The sequence below is a fragment of the Rana temporaria genome, chromosome 1, assembly GCF_905171775.1.
Source record: "Rana temporaria chromosome 1, aRanTem1.1, whole genome shotgun sequence".
In the NCBI taxonomy this organism is placed as follows: Eukaryota; Metazoa; Chordata; class Amphibia; order Anura; family Ranidae; genus Rana; species Rana temporaria.
This window is the reverse complement of record NC_053489.1, coordinates 249,234,826-249,254,426: the sequence shown is the minus strand read 5'-3', so window position 1 is coordinate 249,254,426 and position 19,601 is coordinate 249,234,826. Positions and strand designations below refer to the sequence as shown.

Sequence of the window (19,601 nt, the reverse complement as noted above, 5' to 3'; positions counted from 1 at the left end):
GGCCACCCGCAATCGCGCCACAGAGAGCTTGTCTGATCAGAAACAGTGATCTCTCTCCTCCTCCAGTCAGTACAGTCCCACCACAGTTAGAAACACCTGCCTAGGGAACACATTTAACCCCTTGATCACCACTAGTGTTAACCCCTTCCCTGCCAGTGACATCAGTGCTATAAAAATGCACAGATCACTGTATAAATGTCACTGATCCCCCCCCCAAAAAAATCTGATTTGTCCGCTGCAATGTCGCAGTCCCGATAAAAATACATGATCACCGACATTACTAGTAAAAATAAATAATAATAAAAATGCCCCTATTTTGTAGACGCTACTTTTGCGCAAACCAATCATTATCGGCTTATTGTGATTTTTTTTTTAACAAAAATATGTAGACTACATATTGGCCTAAACTGATGAAGAAATTAGTTTTTTACTATATTTTCGGGGATACTAAAGCAAAAAAGTAAAAGAAAAATATTGCTTTTATTTTTAAAATTGTCCAGTGCTGTGGAGTCGGAGTCGAAGTCGGAGGAAATTTTGGGTACCAATGGTAAACAATGCACCGACTCCAACCCACGACTCCTACTAAATTTAGATTGCAAATTTAAATGTCCCAATTCACAAAAAGTTATAATTAATGACTTCTCTACTGTAAGAATAAAGACCAATGCATGCAGTGCCTCACGTAACCGCAAAACGAACACGTTAAGTGACCGTGAAGAAGCATGCTTTTCATGTGCTTCACTGTATGGCACGCAACGCACAATTAGAAGCAGCAATACTTATACTTTTAAAAATTAATAAAACTTTGTTGTTTTCATTGTGTTTGTCTTTTTCTTAAACTGTTCAATACAGTAGACTGTTGGCTTCCCAGCCAGTAGTCCTGTGGTAATGACATGTATGTTGCCTTTCTTTCGTTCAAGGAATGTATAAAATACATTTGCATATTAATACAGCGGAGTCGGAGTCGGGGAGTCAGAAGTACAAAAAACTGAGTCGTCGGAACATTTATCTACACATTTATCTACATCTACATTTATCACACGTGGGTAGGTACCGGAGCATGATGGGACTGTGAGGCCTATATAAGTCGGATGCACACCGCGCACCCGTCATTGCAGCGAGAAGAGGCGTCGGTTGAACATCGGAAGAAGGGAGAAGAAGAGAAGAGAAGACGTCACAGAAGAGCCGGGCTGGCCTTCTGCTAGTAATTGAGCTAACACACGAAGATAGCGGCGGCCAGCCCTGAAGGAGAAGGCACCGGACAGCGGGAGAAGAACCGGGGGAGCGCCGAGTCAACAGCGGAGAGCGGCGAAGATGGAAGAAGACCCCCCGAGAGCGGAGGAGACCCCCGGAGAGCGGAAGAAGAAGCCCCCCCTGCTAAAAGAGCTAAAGAAGACAGGGGGGGCCCCCGGAGCAGACTAATAAATTATTTTAAAAACCCTGTGTCGTGTGTTTATTAACTTTAAACACTTTGCCTCCAGGTGAATGGTTAGGGGTACGATGTACCCCATATCCATTCACTTAGGGTGGGGGGCCGGTATCTGGGGGCCCCCTTATTTGAGGGGGCTCCCAGATTCCGATAAGCCCCCCGCCCGCAGACCCCGACAACCAACGGCCAGGGTTGTCGGGAAGAGGCCCTGTCCTTATCAACATGGGGACAGGGTGCTCTGGGGTGGGGGGGCCCCGCAGTGCGCCCCCCTGCCCCAGAGCACCCAACCCCCCCATGTTGAGGGCATGCGGCCTGGTACGGCTCAGGAGGGGAGCTCGCTCATCCCCACTCCTTTCCTGGCCGGCCGGGTAGCGTGCTTTGGATACGGGTCTGGTATGGATTGTAGGGGGACCCCCTACGTCGGTTTTTCGGCGTAGGGGGGGGGGGTCTCCTTACAACCCATACCAGACCTAAGGGCCTGGTATGCTCCTATGGGGGGAACCCATGTCGTTCTTTTTATTTAAACAATTGGCGTGGAGTTCTCCCTCTCAGGCATGCATACCAAATGCCGCAGCTAGAATTGGCGGGAATCCAAGTCGGATCTCCCGTCGCTTCTATGACACGCTCGCTGGAATGTGCTTTGTCTATTCCAGCGAGTGCGAGATGTCGGCACCATGTCGCCGAGAATCAGCGCGATGCTGTCGTGCTAGAAACACATTCTCGGCAACATGTACTGTACATTATGAAATACAATATCAAAAAGGAAGCTTGTAAAAACAAAAACATTTTAAACAGACCCTATCAACAACTTAAATAAGTTTCCCTCCAACCACTTTGCATATTAAATCTCTCTCCACCGAGTCTGGCTGCAATCATTTTAACAGTGGGCTGTTGAGAGAGAGAGAGAGAAGAAAAGATAAGCCTAGGCTTTTTACCAGACAAGAAACAGGAAGTGGGCTGTATAAGGTATTTACTGGCAGAAATAAAATGTTTTACTATCCAAAGTTAAAAACAACAAGGGCAGAAGATTTAATAGATGGAACGTTGAAAAAATGACTGAAGTTCCGCTTTAAAAATTACAAGTAAAAGCACAGGAAAATTGTTTAAATGGTTACGTGCAGTATTTTTCTTTTCCATAAATAATTGCTTTCACTTGTAAATGTGCCTCTGAACCTGCTAGCAAATTTGACTACTCCAGGAAAAAATCAATTCTATAACAGAGCCCACCTCCTTGCAGATCAAAGCGCTCTCCTCTTCTGGGAGTGTCTAATTACCATCTGTGCTGGCTCAGAGGCAGGTGTCCCCTGATGCGTTTCGTCTGATAAGACATCGGGTGTGTTCACACACGTATGAATATCGAGACTATCCTCCTAGTATTTACCCCTTTAAGTCCACAACCTCTGGTAAGCCTTGATACAGTTGGTGGCGGCTTTCTCTGCAAGTCTTAATTCCACTTCTTTTGAGGCCCCTGTTCCAGTGAAAGTGGTTGATGTACATTCATCTTATCATATTGGGTTTTTTACTTTGAACCTCCTGTCTATGCACATTGGTGGACTGTTTAATTTGTATGATTTTTTTCCAATTTCCTATTGTATATTTATTTTTTTACATACTTTAACCACTTCCCATCCGCCCATCGACTTTTTACGGCCCTAAAATGCCAGGAGGCCATCAATATACGGCCTCTGGCCTCCCGGCGCTGTCCACCAGGCACCAGCGATCAGCAGTCACAGAGCCAGGGACGTGGATCTCTGTGTGTAAACACAGAGATCCACATTCTGTCAGGGAGAGGAGACCAATGATGTGTCCCTTGTACATAGGGACAACCATCGGTCACCTCCCCCAGTCAGTCCCCTCCCCCCACAGTAAGAATCACCTAGCAAGGTACACATATAACCCCTTGATCACCCCCTAGTTTTAACCCCTTCCCTGCCAGTCACATTTATACAGTAATCAGTGCAGTTTTATAGCACTGTTCACTGTATAAATGTGAATGGTCCCAAAAATGTATGAAAAGTGTCCGATGTGTCCGCCGTAATATCGCAGTCCTGAATACGGATCGGCCTAAACTGGAGGAATAAAATATATATTTTTTTAAAAAAAAATTGGGATATTACTATAACAAAAAGTAAAAAAATTGAGTTTTTTTGTTTATAGCGCAAAAAATAAAAATCGAAGAGATGATCAAATACCACCAAAAGAAAGCTCTATTTGTGAGAAATTGTCATTCAAAATGCGTCAGAGCTAAAAGCTGAAAATTGGTCTGGGCAGGAAGGGGGTTTAAGTGCCCAGTAAGGAAGTGGTTAAAAAAAAATTGGATATTTATTATAGCAAAAAGTAAAAAATATTGTGTTTTTTTCAAAATTGTCGCGCTATTTTTGTCTATAGCGCAAAAAAAATAAAAACCGCAGAGATGATCAAATACCACCAAAAGAAAGCTCTATTTGTGGGAAAAAAAGGACGCCAATTTTGTTTGGGAGCTGAAATCTCGCCTGGGCAGGAAGGGGGTATATGTGCCCAGTAAGCAAGTGGTTAAAGATTTATCATTTTACCATGATACTCACCTATGTAAATATCACAATTCGTTTTTGTTAATATTTTGTGATCATATATATGCGCATATTTTTATATCTGAGGGTTCTTATGGTAACCATTGCAAATAATAACCCAAATTCTTTTCTCAGTGAATACATTAAACTTTTGCATTAACAATTCTGTTTTAACAAACTGCCAAGTTTTTATTACGGTCTCTGATGCCCCCTGGGGAAAAAAAAATCAGCTTGTTTCCCGTTCTTGTGACACCACATTCTTTCCAAGAAAAAAAAGCTGAACTTGTGCTTCAAATAAAATAAACTCCATTATGTAAATCCCTGGTTATATGTGGCGAAGCATATCCTGTGGCCAGGATTAAAACAGTGTGGCGGAAGATTTGGTAGAGAGTTCACTCCATCTGTCAGTTCATTTGAAATGGTTCAGCCCTCATAACCAAATAGCATTACCTAGCCCCTTATGTTGCTTCCTATAATGTCAGTGCTACGTCAGTATATACTACTAACGCTTTAATGTATTTCTCGATTTCAAGCACAGTTTTTGGCTCTTGTAACTATTTAACACAAAAAAGGTGGATAATGAATGCATTTTAAAATTCAGATTACAATCAGGATACAGAGAAGACGATGCTAATCAGGGCATAATTCAGGCTATGTGAATCAATGGCTGATTACCACATTGTCACAAGGATTTTTAAGTATGCAAGTATATGGAGGGATGATGTTATCCTTAGTCTCGGTAGTACTTAGCCAGCTAGAGAAAATTTATGTTAACGGAGGGCTGATGAGCAAGGAACAAGAGCAGCGGCCCCAGAGCACTATTTTTACATGGGTCTTTTCTAGGCCTGTCTGTGCATCAATACAAGGTCACAATACATTGTACATACCTAAAGATGAAGTGAATATGCCATTTATAGGCACATATTAGAGCTGCGCAAGCCGACAGCTGTCAAAAAAAAAAAACTAAACAAAAAACAGGCAGTCTGCCAAGTTTCACAGCATTCCTCAGCAGCTGAGCCAACTATAAACAGTGTAACCTTTTGTTCTTTAGATCAGAGGAATGAAGTTCGGTCTGTAAATGAGGGAGAAAATGTAATCTCTTAAAGACTTAGACCTCTTTCACACTGGGGCGTTTTTCAGGCGCTTTAGCGCTAAAAATAGCACCTGAAAAATGCCTCATCTGCAGTCCCAGTGTGAAAGCCTGAGTGCTTTCACACTGGGGTGGTGCGCTTGCAGCAAAAGTCCTGTAAGCAGCATCTTCAGGGTGGTTTGCGAGTGGTGTATACACGACTCCTCCGCTGGCCCTGCCCACTGGAATGCATGGGCAACGTTGCAGAATCGCCTGCAAAGCACTTTGGCAGCGGCGCAACACGGGCTCTTTTAAACCCTTTAACCCAACCGTCCCGTGTGGAATGGGAATCGGTTAACGAGGAGATTTACCGATTTCCATTACACGCGGGACAGCGGACTCTGCCAATATCTTATACAGGGATTGCCTTCCTAGATATCCCCTTTTTTTCTGTTGCACCTTCCTCCCACTCATCCTTGGGCCTCAATGTCTGTTCTATCATTTGATTAGCTGACATTTACAAATGGACAATGTGAGACCCTTAGGGTTACACACTCCCACTATGTCTACCTTTCGTCTGTCCCCTGGTGGTGGTTGCAGCCGCTCTCTCCTCCTCAGCTACCATGCCATACATCAGCCACTGCTGCCTTTTGGGATTCAGCAATTTGGCTCTGCAGATCGCTACATCACACATGCATCCACCCCAAGGGAAGCGAGCTATGTCTCACAAAATGTGAGATACTGTGCATACTGTATGATATCTACATGTACCAATGTTACTTCTATCATGTGCAATTTTTTATTGGCTATGCTTTTGTCTACACCATTCATGTATATTATTTCTTGTAAATATAGTAAATACCATTTTAATCTTTTGATATTCAGTGGCTTATTGTGTTCACCTCACTCAAAGTCCCAGGACGACTCTCTGTGTGTTTGCTAGAACAGTGGTTAAGTGCCGCTAAAACTATCGGCACTTTACCGCTACCACCCCAGTGTGAAAGGGCTCTAAACCTTTCTGACTCTTCAAGTTAAAATCATAATTGTTTTGCTACAAAATGACTTGGAACCAACACACACATGCATATATATATATTTTTTAGCAGATATTCTAGAGAATAAAATGGTGGTTGTTGCAATATTTTATATATTTGCACAGCGGTCCTTCAAATGCAATTTTCTTTTGTGGGAAAAAAAATGCACTTTAACCACTTAAGCCACGGACCATTTCGCTGGCCAAAGACCAGGCCACTTTTTGCGACGTGGCTCCCAAACAAAATTGGCGTCCTTTTTTCCCCACAAATAGAGCTTTCTTTTGTTGGTATTTGATCACCTCTGTGGTTTTTATTTTTTACGCTATAAACAAAACAAAACAAAACAAAAATAGAGCGACAATTTTGAAAAAAAATGCAATATCTTTTACTTTTTGCTATAATAAAATATGCCCAAAACATATATATATATATATATACACATTTTTTACCCGGAAATAAACAAAGCCGCAATCGCGGCTGTCGGCATGAGATCGGTGATCGGTGAATTTTTCACGATCTCATGCTTTCAAGCCTGGAGGAGAGATGTGGGGTCTTATGGTCTCCATGTAGGGCGACAAAAGCAAGCCGCTTGCTGTGCGGGCACTCGACAGGAGGGAGGGGCCAGAAGCACCAAAGAGGTACCCGAGAAGAGGAGGATCCAGGCTGCTCTGTGCAAAACCAACTGCACAGAGGAGGCAAGTATGAAATGTTTGTAATAAAAATAAAAAAACACACACACACACACACACACACACACACACACACACACACACACACACTGAAAAAAAATAAAAAAAAGGATAGAAAAATTCTGAGATGATTTGGTTCTTTTGGATACTGCAGTCAGCACTCCCTCAATGCACTTTGTAGCATTATTTAAAAAAAAAAACACAATCTTGCTGCAGTTTAATTGGAACTCCTAAACCAGAAACAGACCCAAAAGAAAATACTAGACGCATATACAGTATATATAAAAATGATATCTCACCACCCTTAGGCATCTCTCTGTCTTTCTCAACAACTCTTGGAGCCTCATGCTTATTCTCGCTGGCTTTTGGTCCTTCTCTGTCTTTCTCATCAGCTCTCTGAACCTCCCGGCTTTTCTCCACAGCTCTTGGTGGGCTCGGGTGCTTAACTCCCCGTGGCAAAAATGTCAGTGGTTTCTGGTGGTTCCTGGGTCTGTGCACTAATTCGTCTTGCTCTCCTGAAGGCTTGTCATCCATGTCACTCTGTTTCCGAACTTGGTGTTTTCCCAAATCCCGCTCCAGCCTACTTCCTGGAACAAAGACTCCGCAATTCTCATTACAGTGGAAAAACCTGTGTCCACGGAATGAGCCATCGGTGAAGCCCTTTCCCTCTGCAGATCCCTGTGAATGCACAACAAAAGAAAATGAAACAAAAAAAATGACTTACACGTGAGGTCACATATGTCATAGGAGGAAAAAATAATAATAATAAAAAAATGTAGGCCTAATGTTTGGGACAGTTGTGAGAATGGGTGGTTGAAACACATAAGGGTGACCCTTCTCATTCACTTGTACATCTAATAGAACACATTGTAGTATGAGAAGAAAGGAAGACTCCAAGGCATGTGCATCATTTAACTAGGCCTTGGAAGTGAAGGCTACCAGCTAGAACTGAATTTTTTTTAAATTGGTTGTAAACCTCAGACATGAATTATGAACAAAGAATATCTCTCTATAGAAGTGGTCTCCAAACTGTGGCCCTTTGCTTGCCTTTCTCCGGTGTTCCATCAGAATAGGTGACCGGTCAGATTAGGTAACAGAAGTGATGTTCCGTCAGCTGAATACTTACTGCGCATGCCCTTGGGGCACTGTTCCCTTTCACTGATAAAAGACCCTCCCACTGACACCAACAATAGGGCATAATTCGTACTACTGACATCAACAATGGGGCATGATTACTCCTATTGACGCCAATGATGGGGCACTATTCCTGCCCCTGGCACCCCCCCAATGCCAAAGTTGCATTGTTAATTAACTCCCACTGGCCACAGTCCAGCCCCCAAAAGTCTGAAGGACAGTGTTAACTGGCCCTTTGTTTAGGAAGTTGGAGACCCCTGTGTTATAGTGTGCACGTGTCTCTATCCAGAGCACTAAGGGGGGTTGATTTACTAAAGCTGGACAAGCTGAATTCAGAAGCCAATTGGTTTCTATGCAGAGCTGCACCATATTTTGCACTCACCAGTTTTAGTAAATCAATCTCTAAGTGTAATTTCTGTCTAAAACACAAAACAAGCACCGCTCAGGCCATCGAGGTGCAATATCTCTACAGGTGCTCGCCCCGGCTCACCGTCACTGCTGAGGTACGGTATGTAGAAAGAAGGCCACACACAGGAACGAGATGTTTGCATGGAAGAAAGCGACAATAAGGCTTAATGTACACGGGACGTTTTACAACCGCCCCTGAAGGGCGGTTGTAAAAACATCAGTTTTGCCACGTTTACATGCTGTGTTATAAAATGAATTTATATATATATATATATATATATATATATATATATATAACGCTTCTATTTATCGTTTGAGTGTGTGTATATATATGAATGAAAAATGTCTATAAACAAAACGTGGCAAAACGCAAGATACCGCATTTTACAAGCTGTTACACTCCACACCAGGGAGAAAGCCTTGCATTACGGTGTGTAGTTACAGAAAAAACAGAAAGTGAGAATTTCTCAGAAGAAATAAGGACATTTAAAAGCAAAATCGAAGGATGAGGTAAGTGAAGGAGGACTTCACTAAGGTAAAGGAAGCCATTTAGGAAAAAAAAAATTGTACCATAGTGTTGCTAACGTAAGCCTTTTCACAAACTTCCAGTAGTCCAGATAGCAGATAACGTGTTGAATGATTGCATATGTTAGTAATCTCATTAGAGTCACATACATGTACAAAATATGAATATCTGCATAGATCTTACCAATAGCTGCACTCCAAAAAGAATTTCTTCTTTGTGATTGACAGATCCTTTGTACCGCAAAACACCCCTCTCCTTGCGTCCACTGGATGAAATAACCTGAACACGTACGTAGTCTCCAGTGCCGAGGTTCATAACTTCCTTCAACCTACTGCGTTCCCGATAAAAGACTAGACGCTCTTCTGCATCAGTAACTGCCAATAACATACTCCAAATCAACTTTTCAACTTCATGTACTGACTCGGAGCTTACACCAACCAACTTTTTGGATTCATGAACCCTAAGCCAAAGTGTCTCTGGATGATGAAGGGCACTGTCCTTCCTGTTGGGATTAGAAGGCGGATTTCCGGTTAATGTTAACAGGCTCCCTCTCTCTACTCTCTCAGGTGTGCCATCAGAAGACTGGAGAAGTGATGAAAAGTCCCGGGCTGCGATAAAAAATCTTGGAGATGACATTCTAGTCTTGATTACAGTCAATGTGAAGGTTCACAAAAATACCTGGTAAAAGAAAAGGGGGTAAAGAAAGGGGTCAAAATCTGCTGTAATATATTAGCACAAGCAACTGTCTGGCAGTTATACTGATGTAAAAGCTTCAACGCTTCACGTAATACTTATCTGGAACAAGTATCTTTACTCTGAATTTATACCAAAGACAGTCAGGAGGCAATCAGTATTGTCCAACGTCAACAATGTCACGTTTGGTACGGATCTCAGTATAGGCTTTATATAAAGGCAAAATTGGGTCTATTACCCTGAGCATGTGGCAGTAACAGAAACCAGATTAATAACATAATAGTAATGTTGCTCTTAAAAAAAGACAGCACCATGGCATAATTTGGGGAATAATTTCAATATGCAATCAAAAGAGTTATAGCAGAGGTAGGCAACCTTAAAGTGGATGTAAAACCGATTCATGAAAATTGAGCTGGGCACATACTGTATATCTGCAATGTTTTCTTATCTCTCTTCAAAGCACCAAGTCCTGTGGCTTTCTCCTGCTCCGTTCTTCTGTTATCTGCATGATAACTTCTGACAAGTCTCCCTGTTTAATCCAACACTACACTTCTACTGCTGAATGAGGAAATGAAAATTCTAACACCGTGGGGTTGATTTACTAAAAGCAAATCCACTTTGCTCTACAAGTGCACTTGGAAGTGCTGTAGATCTGAGGGGGGGGGATTGAAATGAGGGGAAACTCTGCTGATTTCTATCATCCAATCAAAAATGCCGTCTTATTTTCTTTGCATGTCCCCCTCAGATCTACAGGGACTGCACTTCCAAGTGCACTTGTAGTGCACAGTGGATTTGCTTTTAGTAAATAACCCCCCCATCCCTGTGCACTTTCTTAACAGTAGATAAAGCTGAGACAGCAGATATACATGTAAAAAACTTTTGTAGGAGGATTTGTTTAATCTAGGTGTATCATCTGAGGCTGCTTACTTCACTGGGTATATTTGAGGGTTTACAGCCACTTTAATAAGGTGAAGATCTACCTGAACAACATGGGAGAAGTCAAAGATCACCGGGCACAGTGTCACCTCACACCCGATTTAAACTTCTAAATGCCGTACTATCGTTTTGCAATCACATGCACTGCACAGCAATCATAAGTTTAAAATCAGGAGGTGAGGAGGCAACATCGCCTCCTCACCTCTTGTCAAACGAACTTGGATCGCTTTTCAGAGGAACAGAAGTGCCTGCTGCACTTGTGAATGAGCTCTTACTTGCATTCAGCAGTGGCACCCTTAGGGCTTGTTCACATGTAAAGTTGAAGGGCAGTAAAACCCTGCAGTTTATCACCCCCAATCCCTACCCCATTTAGCTGCTGAGGCAGCAGTCAAAAGGTATACACATGCCACAGCAGGAATTAAATCCCCTGTGGCTTTTGGTGGGTGCTACCTGAAAATCGCGACCCATTTGATTAAATGGGGCCATTCTACAAGAACCCCACAACTGCAAGCTTCTGCTTAGTCCAAGGGGAGATGTGGTAAAAACACATCAAGTTTTACCACGCCCAAAACTGCAAATGTAAGTGAACCCTTAATGTTCTGAGCCCCCTTATAAGGCTGCATTCACACTGATGTGCTGTGGTTTACTTGTACCGCAGATGCAGCGCAGTCCATCTGTGACTTTCCTGGGCTAGCTGCGCTTTGCCATAGACTTTTATATCCTGCAGGTTTAGTGCACTTTCTGAAAGTGCACCAAACCCGCAGGATATAATAGAAGCCTATGGCGAAGCGCAGGAAACTCGCAGGAAAGCTGCAGGTACATTGCACTACACCTGCGGTGTGGGAAAACCGCCGCACATCAGTGTGATATCAGCCCGATACTATTATAACCAGTGTATTGCTTCAAACTGACACGAAGATCTCTTCTTTCCTGCTGCTGGCACCATTCTGGAGACCACTAGCCGGGATAAGAGGTGGCGTGCAGTTGGCACAGGAGCCAGCACTATAGAAGAGGCATTGGGTAATGCAGCTTTTTCTCCCTACTACAGCTCCAACTTACAAGTAGACACTCTACACTGCACTCTGATTAATGCTCTGGGATGGTGGATAAGCAAGCCCAGCCCATCTACCAGTTACCTGATCACAATCTACTGGTAGATTGTGATCTATGGGTTGCTGACCCCTGGGTTAGAGACTAGGGCCCAGATACTCAAAGGGCTTACGACGACGCAACGCCATGTACGCCGTCGTAAGTCCTAATCTGGGCCGTCGTATCTATGCGACTGATTCTTAGAATCAGTTACGCATAGATATCCATTAGATCCGACAGGCGTAAGGCTCTTACGCTGTCGGATTTTAAATGTAATTTTTTTTTTTGGCCGCAAGGTGTCGCCTCCGTCGCTTTCCCTGTCGAGTATGCAAATTAGCTAGATACGCGAATTCCCGAACGTACGCGCGGCCAACGCAGTAAAGTTACGACGTTTACGTTAGGCTTGTCCCGCCGTAAAGTTGCCCCATGGTATATGAGGTGCAATCAATGTCAAGTATGGCCGTCGTTCCCGCGTCGAAATTTGTAAATTTAAGTTGTTTGCGCAAGTCGTCTGTGAATGGGGCTGGACGCCATTTACGTTCACGTCGAAACCAATGACGTCCTTGCGACGTCATTTGGAGCAATGCACCCTGGGATATTTTATCGGACGGCGCATGCGCAGTACGTCCGGCGCGGGAACGCGCTTAATTTAAATGCTCCATGCCCCCTACCCGGCTAATTTGAATTAGGCGGGCTTGCGCCGGGTGATTTACGCTACGCCGCCGCAACTTTACAGGCAAGTTCTTTGTGAATAAAGCACTTGCCTGTAAAACTTGCGGCGGCGTAACGTAAATGAGATACGTTACGCCCGCAGAGTTTTACGCCCATCTACGAGAATCTGGGCCTAGGTTCTCATCTCATAGCATTTGCTACTCTCCAGTCTAAATTGCTGAAAGCAACAACAATTCCTGCTATTAGAAATGGGCCTTACTAGTCAAGGTGTTCCAAAAATCAGCTGTCATTGTTGACCAACAGAAACTAAGACACAAGCCCTCAATGAAAGGAGTGGTCTTAAAAACCCAGGGCCCCCTTGGCCACCCCACCTACAGTAATAAGTTGCAGACTGCTGGTGTTAACGCACTTCCTGTCCTTTTTTGCTATCCCTTTTTCTTCTTGCGTCCCATTTCTATTTCCTCTTCCCCAGACTTGCTTCCCATTTCTATTTCCTCTTCCCCAGTCTTGCTTCCCATTTCTATTTCCTCTTTCCCAGTCTTGCTTCCCATTTCTATTTCCTCTTCCCCAGTACCTTGAGTATTGCTTGGCCCAAGAGAGAAGGAGAAGTCTGTCTGCCTGTTCACTGGCCTATAGTACCGGGTAGGAGTTTCTAATACAGTTTGTTACTAGCACTAGCAGCATAATAGTACACAAGGATCCTGTGTGACTGTTACACAGAATGACAGGATCTTCCTTTACAACTAACTATCCCATCATAAGGGATGTTAGCTCTCTGAACTAGGGTTTCACCGATACCAGTATTGGTATCGGGGTCGATACCAAGCATTTGCACGAGTACTTGTACACCCGGCGTCCTGAGTGTAGCAGGGGGGCCGGGAAGCCTCACAGATGATCGGTACGGCGTGAAGATCATCTTTTGAGAACAGATTTGCATACCCGTCTGGGATTGCACATTCACTGGATTGTGCATGGGACTTTTATATGAACTTTTTTATATTATGGACTTTTTTACCACTTAAAATTGGTAATTGACTATCACTATACACTAGCACAGGGCTCAAAATGTCAAGTCCTGAGCTACTAGCCAGGCCTTAAGAGTTACCAGTTGCCCCACCCAACCCCTACCCTCATAAATTCTCATGAAATTACACTGTTGAATGTTTTATGCAGAGTTTAGTTACAGAAATAAATATTAACAAATGGATCAGTGCAGCATCATTAGTGGCCACCAATGCAGCCCATCAGTGCAGTATATCACTGCTCATCAGTTCAGAGTAATAGTGCCCACTAGTGCAGCCTCATCAGTGCAGCCTATCCGTGCAGTCACAACAGAGCAGCCTCATAAGTGCCCATCGGCGCAGCCTACCAGTGTCCATCAGCAAAGCCTCATGGGAGCCAATTTTCCTCCCAGCAATCAGACAGTAAAATTATGAGGAAGGTAGAGAGGAGGAGAGCCGGCAAATCACACAGAGAGGGGAACTCTGCTGTCATACAAAGTCCCACTTCCTGGATCACCTCCTATGATAGACATCACACTACTTAAAGTGGAAGTAAACCCTCCTATCGGTTTCAGCCAAGGAAGCGGCCATCTTGACCTCTGTTTAATCTGTAACTGCCATAATGCTGTACATGTGACCTGTTATGAAACCAGCCATTGGATGGTTTAACAGTTTGGTTGAGAGCACAAGCAAATGTGACAGCTATAATTTCCGGCATGCCGGGAATGTTAACTGTTTTTTGTAACTATCAAATTGAAGGGTTTACTTCCACTTTAATTTTCCCAGCATTGGAACAGTGTGCTGTCTATCATAGGAGCCAACTCCAGGAGGCGGGACTTTGTTTGGGAGATAGTGCTGTGGTCAGATGATACCAAAATTGAGCTCTTTGTCATTAACTTGACTTGTCGTGTTTGGAGGAAGAAAAATGCTGAAACTATGACCCTCAAAACACCATCACTACAGTCAAGCACAGAGATGGAAACATTATGCTTTTAGGACCGTTTCTCTACTAAAGGTACATGCCATCTTTACCGCATTGAGGGACCAATGGACGGGGTCATGTATTGTAAAATATTGCACGAGAACCTTCTTCCCTCAGCCAGAACACTGAAGATGGGTCTTCCAGCATGACAATGACCCAAAACATACCTTCAAGGCCACAAAGGAGTGGCTCAGAAAGAAGCACATTGAGGTCATGGAGTGGCCTAGCCAGGTCCTTAATGCTATAGAATTTTTTTGGAGGGAGCTGAAACTTCATGTTGCCAAGTGACAGCCAAGAAACCTTAAGGATTTAGAGAAGATCTATCAAGAAGAGTGGACCAAAATCCCTCGAGATGTGTGCAAACCTGGTCACCAACTACAAGAAATGTCTTACCTGTTGCTTGCCAACAAGGATTTCTCCGCCAAGTACCAAGTCGTGTTTTGCTGGGCATCGGATACTTTTTTTTTTTTTTTTTTATAACCTTTGTACCATGTGTTTTTTCTCAATTTATCATTTAAAATACACCTGTGATAACAATTATAGACTCTTCATTTTTTTGTAAGTGGGCATACATATATTTGCAGGGAATCAAATATTTCCACTATAATAATTATGCTACCAAAATTAGTGTGTGCTGTAAATTGCCTCCAGCATTGCTCCTGTTTCTTCTTGCCAGAGGCTGCCATTTTGCTGAAGCCCAAAGCCCCTGAACAACACTAAATCTTTAGGCTGTCAACATATCGGCCTCTATGAATTTGGCACAGTACCTAATAGAAAGCAACTGAGCATGTGCAGAGCAGGGTGAGACAGTATAGGCGCTTATTTGTAATGATTTTAACAGCTTTACCTGCAAAAGGGGCCAGCATGAAGTGATTTAGCAGGACTTGATTTTCTGAATCAAATTCCACGTTAAGGGGCTCCGGAGAATCGTGTCTGAATGAAGGAGACTGGGGTTTACATTTTCTCCAGGATTGGTAATCCCAGATCAGGGTCTTGAGTTTGGAGACTTCAAAGAAGGGTGGGAAGAAGTTTCCAATCCAGTGTCCAGGTCTTATTGGAGACCTGCAGGCTGTGTGAATGTGCACACTTGTTATAATCAAGGACCTGACCATAGTGCAGGGCTCCTGTTTGGAGACAGGTGTGTGCTACTACCATAAGGAGAGGTGCTCGACTGAGGGGACAGTACGCCATGTTGGAGAGATTCCTTACCCACGGGGCTGGGAGAGTTGGGACAGCTGAGGCAACTAGGTGCATTCATAGGACTTATGGAGTCTGTGAGAATTGGTGGATAGGGATGAGCTCTGGCATGTTCGCACACTCCACGTGCAGAGCCCGCCAGGAAGTCTGCAAATTTCCCGATCTCTGCAGCCGAGCATCGGGACAATGTCTCCCTGCCTGTGGTTAGCACAGCGCCGTGCAGACTTCCTGGCGGGCTATGCGAACATGCCGGAGCTCATCCCTATTGGTGGAGTGAGAGAGCTCGGGGTGTCAGGAGATCCCATATTGGGAGGCCAAGGACTGGGCCTGTGCAGCTGGGTGCTGTAACTGAAGGATCCTGACAAGAGCAGCTGAAGAGAAAGCCAAGTGGCTTGACATTTTCATTACCTGTTTTGATAGAGAAAATCCCCTGCAATTATTTTTGACAACTGTTGTTTTGTTTACTAAAAGTAGGCCGGCGAGCCCTTAACTTCCTTTCAGACTGCAAATTTCAACCCCCAAATTACATAGAGCCAGGGCTGCCTTAATGAGAGGGCACACCTGGGCACTGCCCAGGGGCCCCAGCTGCATTGGGGGCCCCTGCCCTTTCCCCAAAGCAGCTGGTCCTTGAGTCTGGGCTGCCCCTCTACACCCCAGATATCCCCCCAGCACTCTGACCCCTCTACACCTCAGATATCCCCCCCCCCAGCACTCTGACCCCTCTACACCCCAGATATCCCCCTCCCAGCACTCTGACCCCTCTACACCCCAGATATCCCCCTCCCAGCACTCTGACCCCTCTACACCCCAGATATCCCCCCCCCCAGCACTCTGACCCCTCTACACCCCAGATATCCCCCCCCCCCAGCACTCTAACCCCTCTACACCCCAGATATCCCCCCAGCACTCTAACCCCTCTACACCCCAGATATCCCCCCAGCACTCTAACCCCTCTACACCCCAGATATCCCCCCCCCAGCACTCTGACCCCTCTACACCCCAGATATCCCCCTCCCAGCACTCTGACCCCTCTACACCCCAGATATCCCCCCAGCACTCTGACCCCTCTACACCCCAGATATCCCCCCCCCAGCACTCTGACCCCTCTACACCCCAGATATCCCCCAGCACTCTGACCCCTCTACACCCCAGATATCCCCCCCCCCAGCACTCTGACCCCTCTACACCCCAGATATCCCCCCAGCACTCTGACCCCTCTACACCCCAGATATCCCCTGCCTCCTACCTACTCAATTTCTGTTTACCTGCACTGTCTCCGTTGTAGGGGCCCCAGAGCATTACTTTGCCCAGGGGCCCATGATGCTATTAAGATGGCCCTGCATAGAGCTCCTCTTGCTTTGGGGCGCTAAACATTCATTGCTGTGCTTTATGAATGTGCATTTTTATTTTTAGGGCAATACTGCTTATTTATAGATGTTTTCATCTCTAAGTGAACTGTAACCCAGCTTGGTTACAATTAATCCTTCATATCTCTCAACCAGAGGTCATCTGTGCTACATAGCCTGCGCATTTTTTTGGGGGGGTACAATCAGCCTTCCCATACATGGTTCAAATCTCGGCTGGTCCCTGCTGAACCTGCCAAGATTTGAACCGTCTGAGGACCACTGCGGGGGCTTCGATCTGCATACTAGCTCGTTTTCATTTTGCCTTGAAGGTTTTTTTTTTTAGGGTTTACAACAACTTTAGTGGCATCCCAGTCTTAGTCCATAGGGTTTGATATTGAGTTGGCTCACCCTTTGCAGCTATAAAACAGCTACAACTCTTCTGGGAAGGCTCCACAAGGTTTAGGAGTGTGTCTATGGGAATGTTTGACCATTCTTCCTGAAGCGCATTTGGGAGGTGAGGCACCAGGAGCGGTTCGTCCATAGAGGGCGCCGGAGCGCCGCCCCCTCTGGCTCTCGCACAGTCACTAAAATATATAGATTCATGTATTGTATGAATCTATATATTTTCGCCGCTGCCGCCCACTATTCAGCTGGCTGGATGTTGAGCGCCAGCCAGCTGAATAACGGCAGCTGGTTGGCTGTGTGGAAGTGCCTATCAGAGCCAGCGGCTCTGATAGGCTTTCCGAGTACAGGCCTAAGGCTGTAGTCGGCTTCCTGAATGCTTATCCTCGGGACGTACCGGCGGTGCGTTCCTTGGATAAGACTGACAGGCGTCTCAGCCAATCAGGTAATCTGATTCTGGTAATCGGTAACCTGATCGGCTGAAGCGTCATCGAGGGCGGGACGAGGGACATCGAGGGACGGTAGAAGCACGGCTGACCTGAGAAAGGTAAGTGCCAGGGGGGAGGGGGGGCATTTTACAGGTCACAGTGGCAGCAATTGATGGGCACAGTGGTGACAATTGATGGGCACAGTGGTGACAATTGATGGCATGGGACAGTGGTGACAATTGATGACAAAGTGACTGTGTTTGATGGCATGGCACAGTGACTGCGTTTGATGGCATGGCATAGTGGTGACAATTGATGGCACAGTGGCTGCGTTTCATGGCATGGCACAGTGGCTAGGTTTGATGGCATGGCACAGTGGCTGCGTTTGATGGCATGGCACACTGAGGGCTTTCACACTGCGGTGGTGCACTTGCGGGACGTTAGAAAAAGACCTGCAAGCAGCATCTTTGGGGTGGTTTGTGAGTGCTGTATACATCACTCCCAAAACGCCCCTGCCCATTGCAATGAATGGGCAGCGCCTCCTGAAAAGAAGTGCTGCAACATTGGCGTTTTTTAACCCCTTATTCGGCCGCTAGCGGAGGTTAAAAGCGCTATCGGCCAAAAAGCGCCGCTTAAACAACTGTAAAGCGCCAATAAAACCAATAAACTTTACTGCTACAGCCTGAATGAAAGGGATCTAATTCATTCCAAAGGTGTTCCATCAGGTTGAGGTCAGGACTCTGTGCAGCTCCAATCCGTGAAATGTCTCGCTGCTAAGGATGAGCCGGAGCGCGTTCGCAAAGCCCAACGTGCAGAGCCCGCCAGGAAGTCGGCACTGCGCTGTGCTAATCACAGGTAGCGCATCGGGACAATGTCTCACTTCCTGTGATTAGCACAGCGCAGTGCCAACTTTCTGGTGGGCTCTGCACGTGAGCTTTGCGAACACGCCGGAGCTCATCCTTACTCACTGCCTGCGATTAGCGGTGTGCAGTATCAGCTTCCTGGCAGGACTGGACGGGTGGGATTTCAAACACACCCACAGGCACGGTGGGGAACACCATGATTACAGTGGACCTTAAACCTCCTAATATTTAACCCCTTGTTGGCAATCATAACTAAGAGAATATATATATATATATATATATATATATATATATCTATATATATATATATATCTATATATATATATATATATATATATATATATATATATATATATATATATATATATATATATATATATATATCTTTTTGATTATTATATTTGTATTTAATTATTGTTTTGATGCCAGCAATATAGCAATCATAAATAGTAGAGTTGATCAGTACTGGGAGAGTGCCCATTACCAGGGACTAAATGACCTGTCACACAGGACTAGGCACCGTCCCTGGAAACCCTCGGGTTACATTCCTATTGGTTGCTGAGACTGAACATGCCCCCAGTGTACCCCCAGAGCCCGGTGGTGATGAGTACTCACGTGTCGCTGCTTCTGTGTAGTCCAGCAGTGTGCTGGCAGAGGTAAGTCACACAACTAGGCAGCTACTTCGCTCTGGACTTTCCCCATAGCTATACAGGGGTTTCCTGGGAAATAGGTATTCTCTACGCTGACATAAAGTCCCTTCTATCACTTGAGTCAAGTTAGGGAATTTACAAAGAGGAAGTGTACGAGGATAAGAGTAGGCTGCAACGTCAGCCAATCAGCGGAAAGAAAGAGCTGTACGAGCCAATAAAAAAGGTAGAAAGCAGGGGTGGGCGGGGAACGGAAAATCCCATTCAGGGAGCCGAGACGAAACAAGCAGACGTAGCTGTGGGCGGGGCAGAGTAGAGTTCCTGATGTGGGGAGGGCGGGGTTATACAGAGTACCTGTTCAGCACTTGGCTCTGAGGGGATAGCTGTGTGTTCTCTGTCTGTACCTCACTACATGCAATAATCAATAAAAATCACTTTCTTTCATCCAAATGTATTAACCTTTCTTGGAAATCAATATTTTAGCTGAAATCCTCTAAAAAATGTTTT

At 45.0% G+C, this 19,601-nt stretch overlaps 1 protein-coding gene across 1 annotated transcript in view; it reads right to left on the bottom strand.

Annotated features, from left to right (window-relative positions):
- Positions 1–19,272, bottom strand: part of LOC120940484 (ubiquitin carboxyl-terminal hydrolase CYLD-like) — a 56,919-nt gene extending 37,647 nt beyond the window's left edge. The window contains exons 1-3 of the mRNA XM_040353394.1: positions 19,063–19,272; positions 9,022–9,516; positions 7,070–7,448 (exon numbers count right to left, since the gene is read on the bottom strand). Of these exons, the coding sequence (XP_040209328.1) occupies positions 7,070–7,448; positions 9,022–9,474 (832 nt within the window). The 5' untranslated portion in view covers positions 9,475–9,516; positions 19,063–19,272. The remainder of the gene's footprint in view (positions 1–7,069; positions 7,449–9,021; positions 9,517–19,062) is intronic.
- Between the last annotated feature and the right edge of the window lie 329 nt (positions 19,273–19,601).